The 19,892-nt window shown below is 33.1% G+C and overlaps 1 protein-coding gene and 1 pseudogene across 2 annotated transcripts; one reads left to right on the top strand and one right to left on the bottom strand.

The window, feature by feature from the left end:
* Positions 1–9,615: 9,615 nt before the first annotated feature.
* On the top strand, positions 9,616–13,549 carry LOC100802854 (proteasome subunit alpha type-4). Of its 2 annotated transcripts, none has more exons than XM_003516933.4 (2): positions 9,616–9,819; positions 12,587–13,549. In XM_003516933.4, exon 2 carries the CDS (start codon positions 12,602–12,604, stop codon positions 13,352–13,354), a length of 753 nt encoding a protein of 250 aa, XP_003516981.1. In that variant the 5' UTR covers positions 9,616–9,819; positions 12,587–12,601; the 3' UTR covers positions 13,355–13,549. The 2 variants fall into 2 exon arrangements, with proteins under 2 accessions (XP_003516981.1, XP_006573384.1); XM_006573321.3 differs by having other exon boundaries at positions 9,668–9,819; positions 12,582–13,549.
* An 810-nt stretch (positions 13,550–14,359) lies between these two features.
* LOC100789258 (protein trichome birefringence-like 34) lies at positions 14,360–19,490 on the bottom strand (annotated as a pseudogene).
* Positions 19,491–19,892: the final 402 nt, after the last annotated feature.

Here is a 19,892-nt window from a genome sequence, read left to right as displayed (position 1 = left end):
GCTTGTCATTGTGAGGAATCACGGGCAAGTAATTGAACAAATGTGGGTAGAATAGAATCACCTAAATTGATAAAGAAAAATCATAAACTCGTACATCCTAGGCAAACAAGGCAGACCAGGTTCCAACCTTATCATGTTCTGATTTTATTTCTTTTATCTCCTATTTTTATCTTTTATTTTTCTTATCTTATCTTTTCTTTTCTTATCTTTATCTTAATCTTTTATTTTCTCTTATCTTTTTCTTTTCTTATCTTCTATTTTTATCTTTAAATCTTTAAAATTTAATTTTTTTTATTTTTTTCTTCTATTTTGATATTTGAATCTTTATCTAAATACAAAGAAAGTTCTTGTGGATTCGACACTCGGACTTCCGAGTACTTTACTACTTCTGACAAATAAATTTGGTACACTTACCAATGAGTTAACATGGGTTGATGGAGAAACTAGTGGACCCATGCCTAGCTAGCTTTATTCCCAATTGACAAAGTGGGGACAACATATAGCATAAGAAAATTTTCGCTCCGTGCGAATCAAAAAGGTAAAAGGAATGGATGGCCATCAAGGTAAACCTTGAAAAGGCCTACAATCGCTTGAAGTGGGATTTTGTTAAAGAAATACTTAATGACATAGGATGCCCTTCCAATTTTGTGCAATTAATTTGGTGTTGCATCCCATATGCTAAAATGAGAATGCTATGGAATAGAGAAGTGTTGGAGGAGTTCTTGCCTAAATAGGGGGTGCGCCAAGGCGACCCAATTTCATTGTATCTCTTTGTGTTGTATTTGGAATGCCTCATTCCTCTTATCAACCTTGCGATCAACCAAAAAGCTTGGAAACCCATCCAGTTAAACAAAAGGGGGCTCCTAATTTCATACCTTGTCTTTGCGAATGATATTCTGCTATTTGTTGAAGCCTCGACGGATTAGATAGATGCCATCAAGTTGACCCTTAAATTGTTTTGTGATAGTTCTGGAGCTAAAGAGAGTGATGAAAAATCCCGCATCTTTTTCTATAATAATGCTAGCTGGCAAGTCAAGTAGGATATAGTGGTGCCAAGTGGATTTAAGTAAATCGAGGACTTAGATAAGTACCCGGATTTCAATTCTTGACAAGAAATTTACTAATCATACATTTGATTTTATCCTCGATAAAGTCAATAGTAAGTTGAGCTCGTGGTAGGCTTATATGTTGTCAATGGCAGGTAGAGTAACCTTCCCCAAGTCCATCTTACAAGCTTTGCCCACCTATGTTATGCAATCGACCATTCTCCCTTCCTCGACGTGTGAGGCCAACAATAAAAAAATGTTGAGCCTTTGTGTGGGGGGGACGAGGAGGTTTCTAAGAAAGTCCATTCTATAGCTTGGGACTAGTTGTGTAAACCAAAATGAGCTAGTGGGTTGGGTCTAAGGTCAACTAAATCTACTAATAAAGCCTTCCTTCTTAAAATTGGCTAGAAATTGATCGATAGAAGACACTTTCTTTAGGCATCAGTTGCTAGATCAAAGTACAAGTGTGGACCAGATTAGATACCCATTGAGGATAAGAAAAAAATAGTCTCTAATTTCTGGCAGGGGGTCTCTAAGAATTGGGACCATCTCCAAAAATGCCTAACTTGGCATACTGGTAATATTAGATTTTCTCATTTTTGGATGGATGATTGGATTCCATCTTAAGGGTGTATGCTTTCTATGGCCATTATTCCCAGTCATGATTGCGACTTGCAAGCTAAAGTTGTGGACTTTGTTGCTCCTAATGGGGGATTGTATATCCCTAAGTTACAAGTTGTATCGCCTATGGAGTGTGTGCCTACATTGTTAACTTGATTCCCTTTGTTATTACAGATACTAACGATGTTCCTGCCTGGAAATTCAATATGGATGAGGAATTTAATCTGGATTTTGATTATAGATCTATTACTAGTCATAATAACAGCGGTGATCCTTTATTTATTTGGCATTGGCTTGGTACTAAGAGGATAAGAATCTTTTTCTAGAAAGTGGCAAATAATGCTCTGCTTGTTAATCAAATCAGACTCCATAGGCACAAGATAGATTTAGCTGGGTGCCCCCTCTTCATTTTAGGCTCAAAATCTATTACGTATTGCTTGCTTGACTGTTCCTTTGCTAATAAAATTTGGTTGTCTTTGGCTAATTATCAGCCTCCTCTTGTTTTCTTCTATTTGGATCTGCACGGTTGACTTGTTAGCAACTTAAGAAGGGCAAATCCTTAAAATGCAGGTTGCTGCCCTATTATTTTTGGTGTGGCTTGTAATACCAATTGGAGGAATTGTAACGAGTTTATCTTCTTCAACATCATTAAATCTTGAGGAAGTCTAGTCCAAAGGATTAACAAAGATGTGGCGAAGATTCTTCAGTCAAACCAGGTGAATTCTACTCTCCCTCTTTTCTTTACAAATGAGTGTAAATTGTCCTTCATTTGTTGGGTTGCTCCCCACAAGGCACCTTCAAACTAAACTGCTATGCTTAGTTCTTTTGGTCATTACTTCTTGTGAAGGATGTAAAAATTCTTAAGGGGTTTCCTAGATTATCAATTATAGGAAATAACATGATCTTGAAACTTATGATTCTCACAAACAGTCAATAAACAATAGATAATTTTTTGTGTACCTTTCTACATAGGAACTTCTCTCCGGTGCACTTTGATTTCCTTGAAAGAGGAGAAAAATAAGATTTTACTTCCTTAGGCCTTTCTTTTCTGCCTCTCTCCATTCGTGATGGCTATGGGTGAGAGAGAACACTTTTCTGGTCAGGAAAGGGACCTTATTTCACGTTAGTGGGTATTAAGCCCCTTTTATAACCACTACTCCCATCAAGTAGCAGTTAGCTCTAGAAACTTCTCCTATTAAGTTCAATTACAATTTAGCCCTTAATTGTTAATTATTTACTTATTAGTCCCTACATAAGTCACATGCCTCTCACATGAGACATTAATTCTTACATTCTCCCACTTGGCTTATGTGACATTAATAAACATTAAGGACTAAATAAATAAATAGATTAACTAACATAATGCGCATTAAAAATTGACTAAATTGTTCTATACATTGGGTACATCATAATTTCATGATTAAGAATAGGAACCAATTCGAGTCATGACGGTTGTACATCATCTAATCGACATAGTCCCTTCCATGTACTACAAATTAGTCTTCTCCTTAATATGACTATTATTTAGGAGTACATAATTGGTCCAACATAATGTCTTCATTCAAGACAAAACCTGTTAACATTACTCTAACACAAACATGCATGCAAACATAGAGAACAGGTAATCAGAAACATATCATAATTGAGCTCAGAGTGTCCGCAAAATTACATAAGGTAAATTATACTTAATGATCATCAATAACAATAATGTCCATACTTTCAACATGTTCTATAATGTCTAGGGCAATAATCCCTTATTCAAAGGGTCAACTATCATAAGGTTTGTGCTAATATGTTCTATTGACATTCTTTGTTTTTGAACTTCTTCCTTCACGACAAAGCACCTCAATTTCATATGCTTATCACCCTAGAGTACTTGTCGTTCTTACAAAAAATTATTGTTGCGGAGTTATCACAATACATTTTCAGCGGCCTAGCAATACTATCGACAATTCCAAGCCCTGAAATAAAGTTCCGCAGCCAATTAGCATGAATTGTAGCCTCAAAACATACTACAAATTCAGCTCTCAGATGCAACAACAACTGATGCATACAAAATTACTTTCATTTGTTTTCGTTCCATATCATTTCTAGGACATTGTGTGAGACTAACCTTGTCTCATTTCTAAATTAGAATAGGCGATGTTAAACACCTTTCCATCTTGAATTTCTCTAACACTTTATCGATATATATACTTTCTGAGATAAGCCTAACAATCCTTGTGATCTATTATGGAATATTTCTATCCCTATCACATAGCTTACCTCACCCATATCTTTCACTTCAAAGTTTCTAGAGAGAAATTTCTTAGTCTTATGAAGAAGACCAAGATCGTTAGCTGCAAGCAAGATATCATCAATATACAAAATTAGAAAATAACCTTACTCCCACTAACCTTCAGATACATATACCAATAAACAATATTTTCCTTAAATCTAAAGGAAATAATGGTATCATTAAACCTCAAATACCATTGGTGGGAAACTTGCTTTAAGACTGTATATTGATTTCTTTAGTATGCACACCATGTGTTCATTTCCTTCAACTGAGAACCCCATTGGTTGGTCCATACAAACATTATCCTCTAAATCTCCATTCAGAAAGGCAGTTTTCACATCTATTTGATGTAGCTCCAAGTCATAATGGGCTACTAATGCCATGATAATCCTGAAAGAATCCTTTCGTGAGACCAGTAAAATGTCTTTTTATAATCAATGCCATCTTTCTAAGTAAATTCCTTAGCAACAAGTCTAGCCTTGTAACGTTCAAGGTTGTCATGAGAGTCACGTTTAGTCTTGAAGACCCACTTACAACCAACTCTCTTACAACCCTTTGGTAATTCTACAAGGTCCCAAACACCATTATGTTCCATGGAATCTATCTTTTCTTTCATGGCATTTAACCACTTCTCATAATTATCACAACTTACAGCTTGTGAAAACGAAACTGGATCATTATCATTAATGCTTAAGTTTGTTTCTGTTTCATGTAGGTATACCACATAATCATACGAAATAGCTGGCCTTCTTTCTCTTTGAGATCTCCTTAATGCTACTTCTTATGGTTCTTCCATAATAGGTTCATTATGCATCATGGGTTCATTATTATGTTGCTCCTCTTCATTAATTTTGTAACAACAACTAAAAAGAGCAATCACTTTACTGCTAGAGGCATAAGCTAAAAGGACTTACACTCTAACTTCTTTAATTTCCACTTCTCGTGGAACTATACTCCCACTGATTTCACCATTTTCAATGAACCTTGCATTTCCAGTTTCGACAATTCTCATGCTATGATTAGGACAATAAAACATATACCTCTTTGATTTTTCTGGATAACCAATGAAATATCCACTGATTGTTCTTGCATCCAATTTTCTTTCTTGCGGATTATAAATCCTTATTTCTGCCTAACAACCCCAAACATGCAGGTGCCTTATACTAGGTGTCCTATTTGTCCACAGTTCAAAGGTGTCTTTGGAACTGCCTTACTAGGAACCCTATTCAACAAATACATGACATTTTTCAAGGAATACATCCACAAAGATACGGGTAAAGTCAAATTGATTAACATACTCCTAATCATATCCATTAAAGTTCTATTATGCCTTTCTGATACACCATTTGGTTGTGGTGTACCGGACATTGTGTATTGTGCACAAATGCCACGTTTCTGAAGAAGCTTAGCAAATGGACCTGGGTGTTGCCCAGTTTCATCATATCTTCCGTAATACTCACCACCTCTATCATATCTAATAATTTTCACATTTATGTCTAATTGCCTTTTCACTTCATTGTAGTAAATTTCTAAGGCATCTATTGCCTAAGAAATCTCGGGCAGTAAGTATACATAACCGTAATGTGAATAATCATCAATAATGGTGATAAAATATCCTTCCTTTATGAAAGAACTAACATCAAAAGGTCCACAAATATCAGTATGCACAATTTCAAGAAGCTGAGTGCTTCTTGTAGCTCTTTTCTTTGTATGTTTTGCTTGTTTTTCCCTTAACACAACCCACACAAATATTTAGATCCGTAAAATCTAGATAAGGAAGAATTTCATTCTTTATTAATCTTTCCATCCTTTATCTAGAAATGTGACCTAAAAGTTTATGCCACAAGAAAGCAGATCATTCATTCACTAAACTACGTTTAGTGCTAACATTATGATACAGAGTTAAAACAGTTTCAACATACAAACTGTTTATTTCCAATTTATATAAACCATCACAAGAATATCAGTATCAATGAGATGATTATACTTAAATAAATTGAAACATCCATTACCAAAATTAAAAGAGTATGCAGTAACATCAAGTTTAGATAATGAAACTAAATTCCTAGATAAACTAGGTACATAAGGAGTTTCCAATAAATCTAAACGATGTCCAGTGTCGAGTTTTAAACAATAAGTCTCAATTGTTTCCACTGGAGCTTTCACTCCATTCCCCATGAAAAACGAACTTTTCATTTGGGCTTATGATTTGGATGGTAAGGAATCTCTGCATGATGTTAGAAACATGAGTCATACATCCAAAATTAATCCATCATGTATCATGAGAAACTTCAGTTAAGTTTGATTCAAAACATACATGAGCATTAAGCTCACTTTTCTTTTCGAACCAAGACTTGCACTTTAGGTAATCCTTCTGGAAATGTTCAGATTTCCTACAAAATTGACAATTATTTCCCTTTGATACTTTCCTTTGGATTTGCAAAGAGTCGTCATTGTTCTTTAATGACCCTTTGCCTTTATCATGCTTCTTCATAAATTTCTTTTCAAGCTCCTTGATTTCCTTGATGACTTACATAATGAACTGAGTGACTTCCTTGATTCTTAAGCCTCATTTCTTCTTGAACTAACATAATGTGCAATTCATGCACATTCCATTTATCTTTCATGGTATTATAGTTCATTTAGAACGGGCCAAACTCAAACGGTAATGAGTTTAGAATAAACTGAACAAGAAAGTTCTCATTCACAACCATTATATTCCCAAGGTCTTAAGTCTTGCTGCAATGTTTGTCATCTCAATGACATGTTCATACATAGTACGTGAACCATCAAACTTCATGGTGGTCAATGTACTCATTAATGTCCCAGCAACAGACTTATCAACTGTTTGAGAGCACTCTCCCACTAATCACATAAACTTTTTAGCACTTTCGATTTTAGGGAGAGTTGTCTTAATAATGTTTGCAACAGTCATTCTCATCAACATTAGGCTGAGTCTATTAAATCTTTCCCAAGTTTTATAATGAACTTTCTCTTCATTGCTACTAACATCAATAATAGTAACAAACTTCTCTTCCAACATAGCAAGATCATGATCCAAAACACGGAGGTGAAATTGGACTTGCTCATTTCAGTCAGAGAAGTTAAGCCCATTAAAATTGGCTCAGATGATACATAAGAATCCAATGAATTCAAAACATGTATTACATAATAAAATTCACATAAGTGTTTTGAGACATAAAATACATGTCATACATATGATTCATTCAGATAACAGTCAATGTATATTGATGTTCTCCTTTGGGTGATACATCAACACACAACATACAAACATAATGATGCTAATAAAATTTTAACATTATTTGACAATTAAATATGCACCAATTAGTAGTATCTATTTCCTTTGGGCATATAAATAAAACTAATGATACACACAAATCGCCTACAATTATATTCATTAATTATAAGAACAACTAATCAACCTTTGGGCGATCCATAAATGCCTTATAACAATGAATTTCAATTACTCATAAACCAATAACCATATAATTTAACATCCATTATTCTATGACTAATCAAAATAATCATTAATTTTGGAATTAAATAACCTTACAAATTTGGCCACTTTGGTGACTAACAAATTCAACATACATTTAATTCTAACCAAGTATAATTGAAATAATCATTAATTTGGAATTAAATAACCTTACAAATTTGGTCACTTTGGTGACTAACAAATTCAGCATACATTTAATTCCAATCAAATATGTATGGTCTGCACATACTTATTGCTATTAACAATTCATAGCAATTTTATTAATTTCATTCCAAGCCATAAAATAATATTTGCATTTATTTGTATTTTTGCATTCAAACACGTTCAAGCAAATATGTAGCATATACATATATTTACTGTTACCAATAATTGCAAAACATTCATATTAATTTAATTACAGAACATAAACTTTCAATCCTTTAATCACATTTAACAATAATTTTACGGAAAAAAAAATCAAGTGAGATTGGAAATAACAAACATAAGGTTGCAAATAACAATTTCCAAAATTCCATATTCTTCCCTACAACAAACGTATCTGCGCAGCTTTTCAAAATTGGAATTGAATCTTTACGTCAATGGCATGCTTCCTTTCTTTCACCATTAGAAGTAAAAACTTTCTCCAAATTTAATATATACATACCGTGCAACTTTCTCTCTGATAATCATAAGCTTTCAAATAATCTTTCCCCAAAAATTGGTATTCGACAATAATAAAATATTGCCAATAAAACAATACATGCAACGGAAAATAAAATTCCTAAATTTCATAATTAGGATTTATGCATAATTGGGAAAAATTAAATTATCCCTAAATTTCATAATTAGGGTTCATACATAATAGAGAGAAATTAAATTATCCCTAAATTTCATAATTAGGGTTCATGCATAATTGAGAGAAATTAAATCATTCTTGGAGAATCATAAATTTCATAACACATGCTCTGATACCACATGTAAAAATTCTTAAGGGGTTTCCTAGACTATCAATTATAGGAAACAACAGGATCTTGAAACTTATGATTCTCACAAACAGTCAATAAACAATAGATAATTTTTTGTGTACCTTTTTTCATAGGAACTTCTCTCCGGTGCACTTTGATTTCCTTGAAAGAGGAGAAAAATAAGATTTCACTTCCTTAGGCCTTTCTTTTCTGTCTCTCTCCATTCGTAATGACTATGGGTGAGAGAGAACACTTTTCTAGTCAGGAAAGAGGCCTTATTTCACGTTAGTGAGTATTAAGCCCCTTTTATAACCACTACTCCTATCAAGTAGCAGTTAGCTCTAGAAGCTTCTCTTATTAAGCCCAATTACAATTTAACCTTTAATCGTTAATTATTTACTTATTAGTTCCTACATAAGTTACATGTCTCTCACATGAGACATTAATTCTTACAAAGGAGTGCTAAGGGACAGTTGTGGCAAGGTGGTGCTTGGTTTCTCTGAGGAAGTGAGAGCATGCTTGATCAACATGGATGAGGTGAAGGCGATTGATATAAGGATAAAATTGTTGGTTGCGAGAGGTTTTGTAGATGTCTTGGTTGAATTCGATTCTAGTTTTGTGATTAACATCATTCAAAACAGGCGCATGAGTAAGCATGCTTGTGCCCAATTGGTGCAATCCATTCATCACCTAGCGGGGAATTCTATTGTTAGGTCTTGGGCTCACGTTCTACGTGAAGCAAACCAAGTAGCCGATTTCTTTGCAAATTATGGTTTAAGTCCTAATGATTTGCTTGTTTTTGACTCTTTGCCCACCCTTGTTTACTTGGAGTTGATGACTGATGTTTGTAATGCTTCTTTCCTTCGGGGCTTTTAATCTGAGTTCTCCTCTTAGGACCTAGGCTCCTTTTTTTTTCTTTAAAAAAAGAGTGGATTGCAACTTTGAAGATAAATTTACTTATTTTTTAAAATTACTTTTCTATTCTTTTTAATAAAAAATCAACTTCCTTATTTTTTTACCCCCTCAAATTATGTTCGGAAAAACTAAAATAAAAGTCGAGTCATACACCACCTAAATAAATATGTAAATACTTTAAAGACAAATTTTAACTTGAACAAAAATTAGATAAAATTTCTTTTATCTTTATCATTAAATTATCAAATCAAATAATAATATAACTACGATGTCGAGTCTTCCAACCCAAGTCCAAACATTAAGAAAGAAAAAAAAAAAAAGAACTCGTTGTAAAATACTAATAAAAAAAGACAAAAGAAAAAGGCGTCTAATAAGTTTTCGTGTCCAAAGGGCAATTCGAGTCTTGAATCCCTCTTTCAACCTTAACACTCCTCACTTCGTTTCCGTCGCAGCTTTTTACACACTCCACCGCTGCTTCCCCTTCACCTCCGATTTCGTGTAAGCTTTTTTCGTTTCTTCTTTCGATTTCAGTTTCAATTTCTGTTTCTCTCCTTTTTTTCTTCTTCTATTCGGTGTTGGTTATCGAATAGGTCGAATAATTGGTTTTCTTTTATATTAGTTAAATCCGTGACTTTTTTTGTTGCTCTGCACGGTAGATTTGCTTGTGGGTGGTTTAAAAATTCGATCTTTGTGGTTTATGGAGATAGTTATGTGTACGCTTTTTTCCCCATGTCAAATTGACTTGCATAATTTTCTGAAGCAGTTATTTTTATTTCCTAATGTTGATATAGATTACTGTATTTTTTGTTTCTTCTTCAAAAAGTAAGACTAGGGCAAAACGGATCAAAATCATAAAGTTGTTTTGGATTGAATTTTTTTTTTGTTGTTCCTAATCAAACATTTACCTTGCTGTGAGTTATGTTGAGTGCTCAAACGATAGTTTCTCTTTTCCTTTTTGCTACCCTCCTCTCCTCTTATTTTGTGTGTCTCTCTCTGAAATACACACTTGCACTGATATTTCAGTTGATGAGGTGTAATAAAAGTTGAAAGTTGAATTTTGATGTGTGATGTGCTCTTGCTTAGTTGCAATGCTAATGAACCTTAAGATGTTGATTGGTTCATATGGTGGTAGTTATCAACACTGCTCATTTTGTCCTTCTATTTTATGTGGTGTTAGTGTGTTACATTTCATCTTAATTTTGATCCTGAATGGAAGTTCATGCTGCTCCAGCTGCTCAATGGGCAGGGAAGATTATAAGGGTTATTTGGTATGGCTAAATTGCTATGGCCGTTTTTCAGGCGCTTCATCTTTAGGCCTAGCAAGTAATTCAAATATATATATATTGATTTCCATGTTAAAGCTTCTCATTGATCTTGGATTTCCTTTTTTAAAGAGGACATCTTCAACAATGCCATAAAGTCAAGTGAACAGGAAACTTTGTCTGATTGAAGTTTCTTTAGTTGATTGTATATTTAACTAATACTAAACAAGTTTCCAGGGTTGTCCATTAAATGAGTTTCCTGGCTTGTTCATTTTATATGTACCCGAAATTTATGCACACTAATATGATGTTGGAAGCTTCACTCTGTTTTGCGTGCCCTTCTAAACATGTCTCACTATTCTCAGCATGATGCTCAGCTTGTCCATATTTTGTAGAGGGTTGGCTTGTTTTGTAGCTAAGGTGTCCCTGTAACATCTGTCAAGAAGGGTAGATGTTGATCCTTAATCCATGTAACCCTGAGTGTCTAGCAATAGTAGCATATTCTGAACGATTGTAATGTGCTGCATTAACACCTGGAGATATGGTCTTATCTGGTCTTATCATTTCTATCAGATTAATAGTATTAATTCTCTTCAGTATCATTTTTTGACAAAAGACATGACCCTGGACCTTTAACCTTCCAGAAAATAGTGAGAGCTTATTATGCATGAAAGAATTCGGGAATCCACTTATATAACTTAGTTTAAATTTATTCAGAATGATCCTGTTCTCAACCACCAGTTGAGAATCATGAACCATCCATATTTTCATCATTTTGTAAGCTCAAATTATGGAGCAAAGGATTGGTATTCCAATTGTCTTCTTCACTCCCTTGGGTACTCAGCTGAATAATATTTTCCTTTGGGTCTTCAACCCCTGTATTAAAGTTGAGCAATTTAAAAGTTCCTGGCCTGGAGTATACAGGATATCGTGGAGGATACTGCTATGATTTTCATATGAAATCATTTCAACAGAAATACCGACAGTATCAAAATTTTCCTAAACATTTTAAAACAAGAGAAAGCGTATGTCAGAACAGACCCCTTTGTAGGTAAACTTCCTATTTGATTGACAACTTACCCAAAGGAGACACCTGAACCTTCATAGGGGCTCATTGAGTAGAACGCAAAATCAACATGACTATCTTCCTTTTGTCAGCTTGAACAAATAATCACAACACAATTCCTTCCTGAATTGTATTTTCACTTGTTTTTTAGCAAGATTTTTTACTTCCCCTTGTCCTTTTATCCATTCTATGTCTTCATGCTAATAACTACATGATGTAGTCCTGTAGGTAGTAGAAAACATATTTTGAAGATAAGATTGAGAAATACAACTGTGTTTTTAACAGAGTTATCTAGTTTATGTGATTTGCAGTATTTAATATGCTGTTTTTTTCGAGGAAAAGGCTCTTTTTTTCTTTTTTTTTAAGAGATAAAAGCAACAATAGTCTTAAATGTCACAACTGTTTGCTTTGTTTTTTGTGCCATCAATTCAACAGTTTTTCACTAATATAAATGTCACAACTGGTTGTGTAACGAGGACTCTTTATATTGTTGTCTTTTACTTCATTTCAGTTTTCCTAATTGCATCTGGAAGCTCTATATTTGTTGGCCATGAATCAGGGACTTATCTCTTATTATTTCTTAGTTGGCACTTATATCCATAATGCAGACTGGGAACTTTAGTGCAGTGAAGCCTATATTCTCAATCTAATGATTTTTTTTTTTAAAAAAACTATGTATGTTATAGAGGTTTTATTAATTTTTTAGTATGGTGAGAATTGATTTTTTGCTGGAAGAGTGACCGGGTTGGGGGTAGCTCAGGGGAATTTAGATCATTCCATTGTTTTACTGTCTCTTAAATTTATAATATTCTGCTGAGCTTGTAGGTATAGAGAAAAAAAAGTATTAGAATTTTAATTCTTTCCTCCTTTTTGCATCAAACTAGGAAATACCTGTTTAATTCCTTTCATTTCCATCTTGCTACTTTGCATAGATCAGTAATCAGAGATCAAAATGTCTCGAAGATATGACAGCCGTACAACAATCTTCTCCCCGGAAGGACGTCTTTACCAAGTGGAATATGCAATGGAGGCTATTGGGAATGCTGGTACCGCAATAGGGATCTTATCAAAAGATGGGGTAGTGCTGGTTGGTGAAAAGAAGGTCACATCCAAGCTGCTCCAAACCTCAACTTCCACCGAGAAAATGTACAAGATTGATGATCATGTTGCATGCGCTGTGGCTGGGATAATGTCTGATGCCAACATCCTAATCAATACCGCAAGGGTCCAAGCCCAACGCTACACATACGCCTATCAAGAGCCCATGCCAGTTGAGCAGTTAGTTCAGTCTCTCTGCGATACCAAGCAAGGTTACACCCAATTCGGTGGTCTTCGGCCATTTGGAGTTTCGTTCCTATTTGCAGGATGGGACAAAAACTTTGGCTTTCAGCTTTACATGAGCGACCCTAGTGGAAATTATGGTGGCTGGAAAGCTGGAGCCATTGGGGCAAATAACCAGGCAGCACAATCAATACTGAAACAGGACTACAAGGATGACATCACAAGAGAAGAAGCAGTACAACTTGCATTGAAGGTGTTAAGTAAAACCATGGACAGCACAAGTCTAACCTCAGAAAAGCTTGAACTTGCAGAGGTTTTCCTTTCACCCTCTGGGAAAGTCAAGTATGAAGTTTGCTCCCCAGAGGCCCTGACTAAGATGTTGGTGAAGTCTGGTGTTACCCAACCTGCAACAGACACTGCCTAGTTTGCTATTCCATGCCTGGTGCACTTTAATTATCCCTATCTTATTTATTTGTGGTGCTTTTGGCATTAGAAGACAGATATTGGCTCAAACATTTTTCAAGCTTAAACATTTTGCATGTTGGTAATGCTAATGGCTTTGTATTGGGTACATCTTGATTTTAAAGAGAGATTGATGGTATGCGTTCTATTTGATTAACCACCAAGTTTCCATGATTTGGTACTTGTTATTTGAATTAAGGCTATAGGATCAGCGTATCAGCTTCTAAGCGTTTTTTCTAGGTGCTTGTTTAGTTTATATTAATTTTGGAAAAATAATTGAACTGGTTTGTTTAAACTTATTTGTTAAAAGAAAAATTGCATATTTTAATAAAAGAAGCAGTTTTATGTTTTTTTCTAGTCTTTGTTTAAATTTTTTTAAAAATAATTTTCTGTTTATTCTAAAAAGTAAATCTTATTTACTTTTTTTTAAAAAAACAATTATTTTACAATTATAGTTGTTAAGTTTAAACAAACTAGCTGAGTAGATTATTTTTTCAATAACTTTTTTATGAAGCTGATAAAAACTAGCGATTTTTTAAAATAAACTACATACATGTCGTTTGAGAAAATGTTTAATTTTATTTTGATTTATTATAAAGTATTGTATTATTTATACTTTACTTAAAGATTTGTACAAGAAATGTTAAAAATATTCATTTTCTATGATTAACATTTATAAAAAGATGTTGAAAATAATAAAATATCTTATCATTTTAAAGTAAAAATAAAATATATTTTTATAATTATAAAATTTGAAAAGTATCATCTTGAATGGTTCGGCTATTTATTAAGGGTAAAGTGTTCGGAACGTTTTGCATTTGTCTTTCCTAATTGCTGCTATGTTTTGTTAGTGTCTTAGTGATATGCCGGGGCCAACTCTTTCTTATCTCGAGTTAACAAGAATACAATATAAACATGTTGGGACTTATGCGGTTTGTTATATGTCGCAAATGGGTTCAATCACTAAAATTGGTCTATTTTAGATTTTATTAAAAATATGAATAAATAATGAAAATTACTTGCAATACTAGCCAATATAAAATTTGAAATATCATTCATGGTTCAAGACAAATGAACTTGTTCTAGAGGTTGTTTATTGATGCACTTTCCAAGTTGTTTCCTGCACTATTTCCGGCATGTTTTTTTGACTTTTTGATTATTCCAGAAGCTAAAAAGGAAATGTATTTCAGAATGTAATTTTTATATTCTGAAAGCAATAGCCTGTTCTAGACCTGTGTCGCATCCAGGACCAAACCATCCGAAATTGTGGCCTCAGCTAATTTTCCACGATTTCAAAAGCTTCACTAAACAAAAGAGTCAACGATTGAACAGAACTAGAACAAACAGAAAAGTCAGGGTTATGTTTTATTCGGTTTATTTTGTTCCTATTCATGTTTCTACTGCTTTTTCTATTTTTTTAAGCTAGCTCTGTGCCAACTTGTTTTATGGTATGTTGTCAGACTAGTTGATCCTTTTACAATCAATTTTCCTAAATATAGTTTTTGGGGATATTTATTTGTAGAAGTCAACAATTATTACGGTACCAACGTATTTGTGTGTGTTTGTTTTTAAAATTGCTTTTGTGCAAAATTTGCAAATGAGTTTTACCGAACGCTTTCTTCATGGATGTTGCTGGCATCTTGTTTTACTGTTTTTCCTTTCACCAAATATATTATCCTTCGAGAATGTTTCGTAACAAACAAGGAACAACTAAATACACGGCTTATCGACCCAATTACGGTCTTAGCAATTATATATTTTGATGCTACCAAAGTTTGAAACATGGGTTGTTTTCAATTTTGCAAGACAAATGAGACATTTGGAAGGGGAAAATACCCACTAAACAAAACTAACATTTTCTTATTCCACTAAATAAAAGTCCACTACATGAATCACGTGAGAGAATAAACATTAAGAAAATATATTGGCATATATAGAGAGGCAACTTTTTTACACTTTGACTCCCCTCACCACACCAATAAGAGAAAAATAAGATCACAAAGCTAAAAGGAAAAGAAAAGGAAAAACACAAGATAAACAAACGAACAACTTGGCATGCAAAATACTACATTCCAAACTTAATTTTTCTAGTCAAATGTTAGTCATCGATGGAAATATAGGCATAGAGGAGCTCATTCCACGCATCAGGCGCACCAGTTAGGCACCAATGTATGCAATCAGCATTAGTTTTTGGATTTGATAACTGTTCTTCAGTTAGAGGCTCCCATTGCTTTCTATAGATAGATGGGTGTCCTTCTTTCCTATACTCTGAGAGCTGTGTGATGTTAAGCAATTGAACATTCAAACCTCTTCCATTCAAATCCTCAATCACATTTTCCACAACTCGCATCATACTTGGAATTGAACCATTCCCCCAATACCCTTCTTCTGTAATTTGATCTGTTTCTTTGTAACAATTGTCACCCTTAACTCCTCCCCATTCATGAGCCCTGCCATTTTTTATATTATAAATCTAATTAGAGCATTGATTAGATCATAGTGTAATCATAGAGCAATCAATATGTTATGTACTTGTGTATTCCTATATATAATTTGATTACTTTATTAAATACTGGTTCATTTTCTTTTAGGAGTTCTCTGCACTCGTAAATTAGTCCCTCGGCCCATAAATAATCATTGTATAAGAAAAAAAAAATATTTCAAAATAATGATCATTCTAACTTGTTGATATAATATTTTTTTATTTATATCGCTTATAATATTAGTGATATAGAAAATAAAACTTAAAAATAAATTGATGACGGTAAGATTAATTCTATAAAATTATATTTTTTTTATCAATTTATTAATTTTTCTTGAAAGGTTTAAAAAGATTTAGAATGACTATTATAATAGAAAGTATGGAGAATAATAATTAAAACAAAACTTCCAGCGGAGCCTCTGCATTTACTATTTTTGAAAAGAAACAAAGTAAAAAAGTGAGTACAATATAACAAATATAACTAAAAAAAACTGTCCCGCCGACACATCACGACAAACATAAGAAAAAAATATATTACTAAAATTAAAAGCATATTTAAACTCTATTTTTAAGACGGGTTCTAATCCTATTTATAATGATGGGAAATGTGGAGTTGTCGCACTTACTTTTGGTGAGTTGGTGACATAGAAACGAAAAACAGCTTGGTTTTGTTACGATTAATATGGACTTCCAACCAGTCAAACCAGGTCCTCAAGGCCATTTCATAGACTCGCACCATTCCTACCCTTTTGTTTACCCCATTTGGGTCTCCAAATGAACCCCACCTGCTTGCAGGTTACACTGTCACTATTAAAATTAAGACTCTACTGACCAAAAACCAAAAGAATTATGACTAATGCATGTTATATCTTTTTCTTAAGAGTTAAGCTTTTCTTTTTTCTGGTGAATCTTAAGAGTTAAGCTATCTTGTTAACTTTCTTAGTCTTTAATTTTGTAAGTATTAAAAAAATACACAAGCACATGTAATATTTTAGGAGATTAATTTTTATAAACTATAAAGATTTATACAATATCAAGCACTTACAAATCACCTTAAATATGATTTTTAAAGTAATTATGACTAATAGTTTTTAATTGAATGACTATAATTTTTCGTATTGTTAATAAATTCTAATCAAATTTGTGATTTGAATGATACAGTTTTCTAGTAAAATCAATATTTTATCTTTTTGAGAACTATTAGTTTTAGTTATCAAAATAAAAGCAACCATTACAAAGACACAATATTAGTTCTAATTAACAAGGAGAAGAATTAATGAGAAGGCGCCTCAACTGTTTTTTTTTTTTATAAAAAAATACTTGTTTTGGAAATAAAAAAATAAATAAAAATCTTAATAGATTTTAGATGAGAAATTGTTGGTTGAGTAGCGTAGAATTATTTTAAATCTAAAAAATGGGAAGGAATTATCAAACATACCAAAACTCTTATACTTCATTAAGTTGTGTTCTTAAAAATTAAAATTGTTCTAGATGGAACTAAATTGGTGGTAGGAGAAGAGAGAGGCATAGGATTCATTTATGGTGGAAACATCACAATTCCCAACACTATGACATGTACATGGTGGTTGGGAATTGGAGTTGTTGAAAGGCATGCAAGATGATGAAATGAAATTATGAAAGCGATTATGGGGGGTTTTGGTGAATTGTTGTACATGTACTTACAGCACATTCATTGCGCGCCTTCTCCACCAGAGGAAAGTGTTGAACACCAGAATGTCGCATCAGTCCAGTACCTAGCATGCTTCTCTATGGCCTGCACTCTCACAGTTCGTTCTGCTACCCTATGGTTCAGAGGGTCATCCGAGTTTGATTCTACCAGCAATGGGGCCCAATAGAACTCAATTGTTGCATTGTTTTCCTTCATTAAAATTAATAAACGTGTTAGTTAAACAACTAATTAAGTCTCTTTTTTGGGGAGGGTATAAAGTGACGACAATACTGAAGATCGAACGTAAGACTTGTGTGCATACTACTTAAACCCTCTTACCATTAAGCTAACCTCATTGGGTTAATCTCGTAAAGAGATACTTGCACATGTCAAGGTTATTGTCTAATAAGAACGAATCAAATTTATGATTTTTTTTTTATTTTCTTTTTTCTTAATCATCCATCAACATTATATCTTGAAAGAGAAATTTATGTATACATCATTTTGTTTCTATGATATTTATAGAATATAAAGTCAAATAAAACATTTCTATTCAAATCATTGTTACGTCAATTATCCATGTATACACCTTCACATTAATCTCACCTAATTTTGATTAATTAATTATCAAAATTATTAAGCAATTAATATATACTGAAATGCTTAATAATTACTTTAAATCCATTAACTGTTTTTTTCATACATAATTCCTTTCAAATTTGTGCTCAAGTTAATTAAATGTGTTTAATAAAAAACAGAACTTTTGAAAAAAAAAAAAAAGTCAGTAGTAATAGTTTTGAAATGTAGGACCATGCGAGAAGTAGGTAGGAGTAAGGTTATTTATCCTTAATTTCTACTCCCATAGACTTACTTCGGCCTTGAAAATGTTGAGTGAACCATTTGCAACAGTCCGAATAGATTTGAGAGTTGGGGGCACAGAAGATTCAACTAGGCAAACCATTGAAACCCATTGGCCTCTGTTGAGTGAATCCCCCACAAACACCATCCATCCTCTTGTTCCTTAGCCTTTCAAGCAATGCTGTGGCATTGAACCTTATTAACAAAGAAGGAGCCACATTTCACAAAGCTAAAAAAACATAGCCTAACTTAATATTGACGCATACCATACATATATGTAGGTAGAAAAGAATGAGTATGTAATTAAGAAAGAAAAATTGGTTAATGAATCAAAAATGAAAAATTTATATGAAAAAATGTCACTAATAATTTCTCAACATGATTTCTAATAAAATTTTTCCATTTATTAATTCCATAACAAAGTACCCTTTCTGATACTCATTAAGAACATTGCTAGGATATTTTGGGAGTTAGGTTTTGAAAGATAAAGGATGGACTTTTCATTTCTAATCAATATTTTTCATTTAATTATTTTTAAAATAAAATAAATAAAGCAATAGATTAATATATCAATGTTTTGTTTATTTTTATAAATATTGTATAAATTTCTTTATTTAAAAATTAAAAAAATTAGCCTCCCTTTTCTTCTCAAAATCACACTTCTAAATACATCCTTAAAAAATGTCATAGGGTAGGGAGAGAGACCTGGGTAAGTCACATTGGTGGGGCTTCCACCTCCAATTCTGGTAGCTTAGATCCTTCCTTCCAAACTTCTCACAAGCCAATTGATCAGACATGAATGTGCACTGCTGCTCCTTGTAGAGTGGATATGATTCATTATCAAAAATCCACTTACCAGAAAATAAGTTACATTTTGATAATGAATGAAACTTGTTCCTTTCATTAGACCATTGTTCTCCCTCCTGTGTTAGATAAATGGCAGTGACAACTAGAATAGAGGTTAAGATGGCCACAAATGGATTGAAAAATGTTTCTGATTCCCCAATTGCTCCCTAGCACTATTTGATGTGCCTTTGCCATTTACATTCAGTTTGATCTTTGTTTCTCACTGCATCTCTTCCTTACTCCCTTTTGAAGCTTCTTGAAACCGGTTGGTGAGTTAGAAGATAGTTAATTTTATCATCTCTAGTTAAGTTGAATGCAGTAACTACTAGCTAGGGAGAGCATGATTCATATTGAAGCTTTTGCATGTTGAAAATTGAAATATTCGCTAAATATAAAAGACTCAAAATTATCAAACCCACTTTTGACTTAGAGTTTGCCTAATAAGGATTTTTCAAATAAAAAAATGAAAAAAAACTTTAATTCCAATCTTAGATATTAAAAGTCTTGGATTCTACCTAGGGAAGTACTTTTTCATTAAAAAAAAATTTAAATAAAGTACCTATCAATAGAATTAACTGGTCATTAAATATATATACATGTTTAATAAATTGTAGGCAGGTAAGAACTTATTTCATTAATTTTATC

Source organism: Glycine max, chromosome 1 (genome assembly GCF_000004515.6).
Source record: "Glycine max cultivar Williams 82 chromosome 1, Glycine_max_v4.0, whole genome shotgun sequence".
Classification (NCBI taxonomy): domain Eukaryota; kingdom Viridiplantae; phylum Streptophyta; class Magnoliopsida; order Fabales; family Fabaceae; genus Glycine; species Glycine max.
This window is presented reverse-complemented; position numbering and strand designations above follow the sequence as displayed.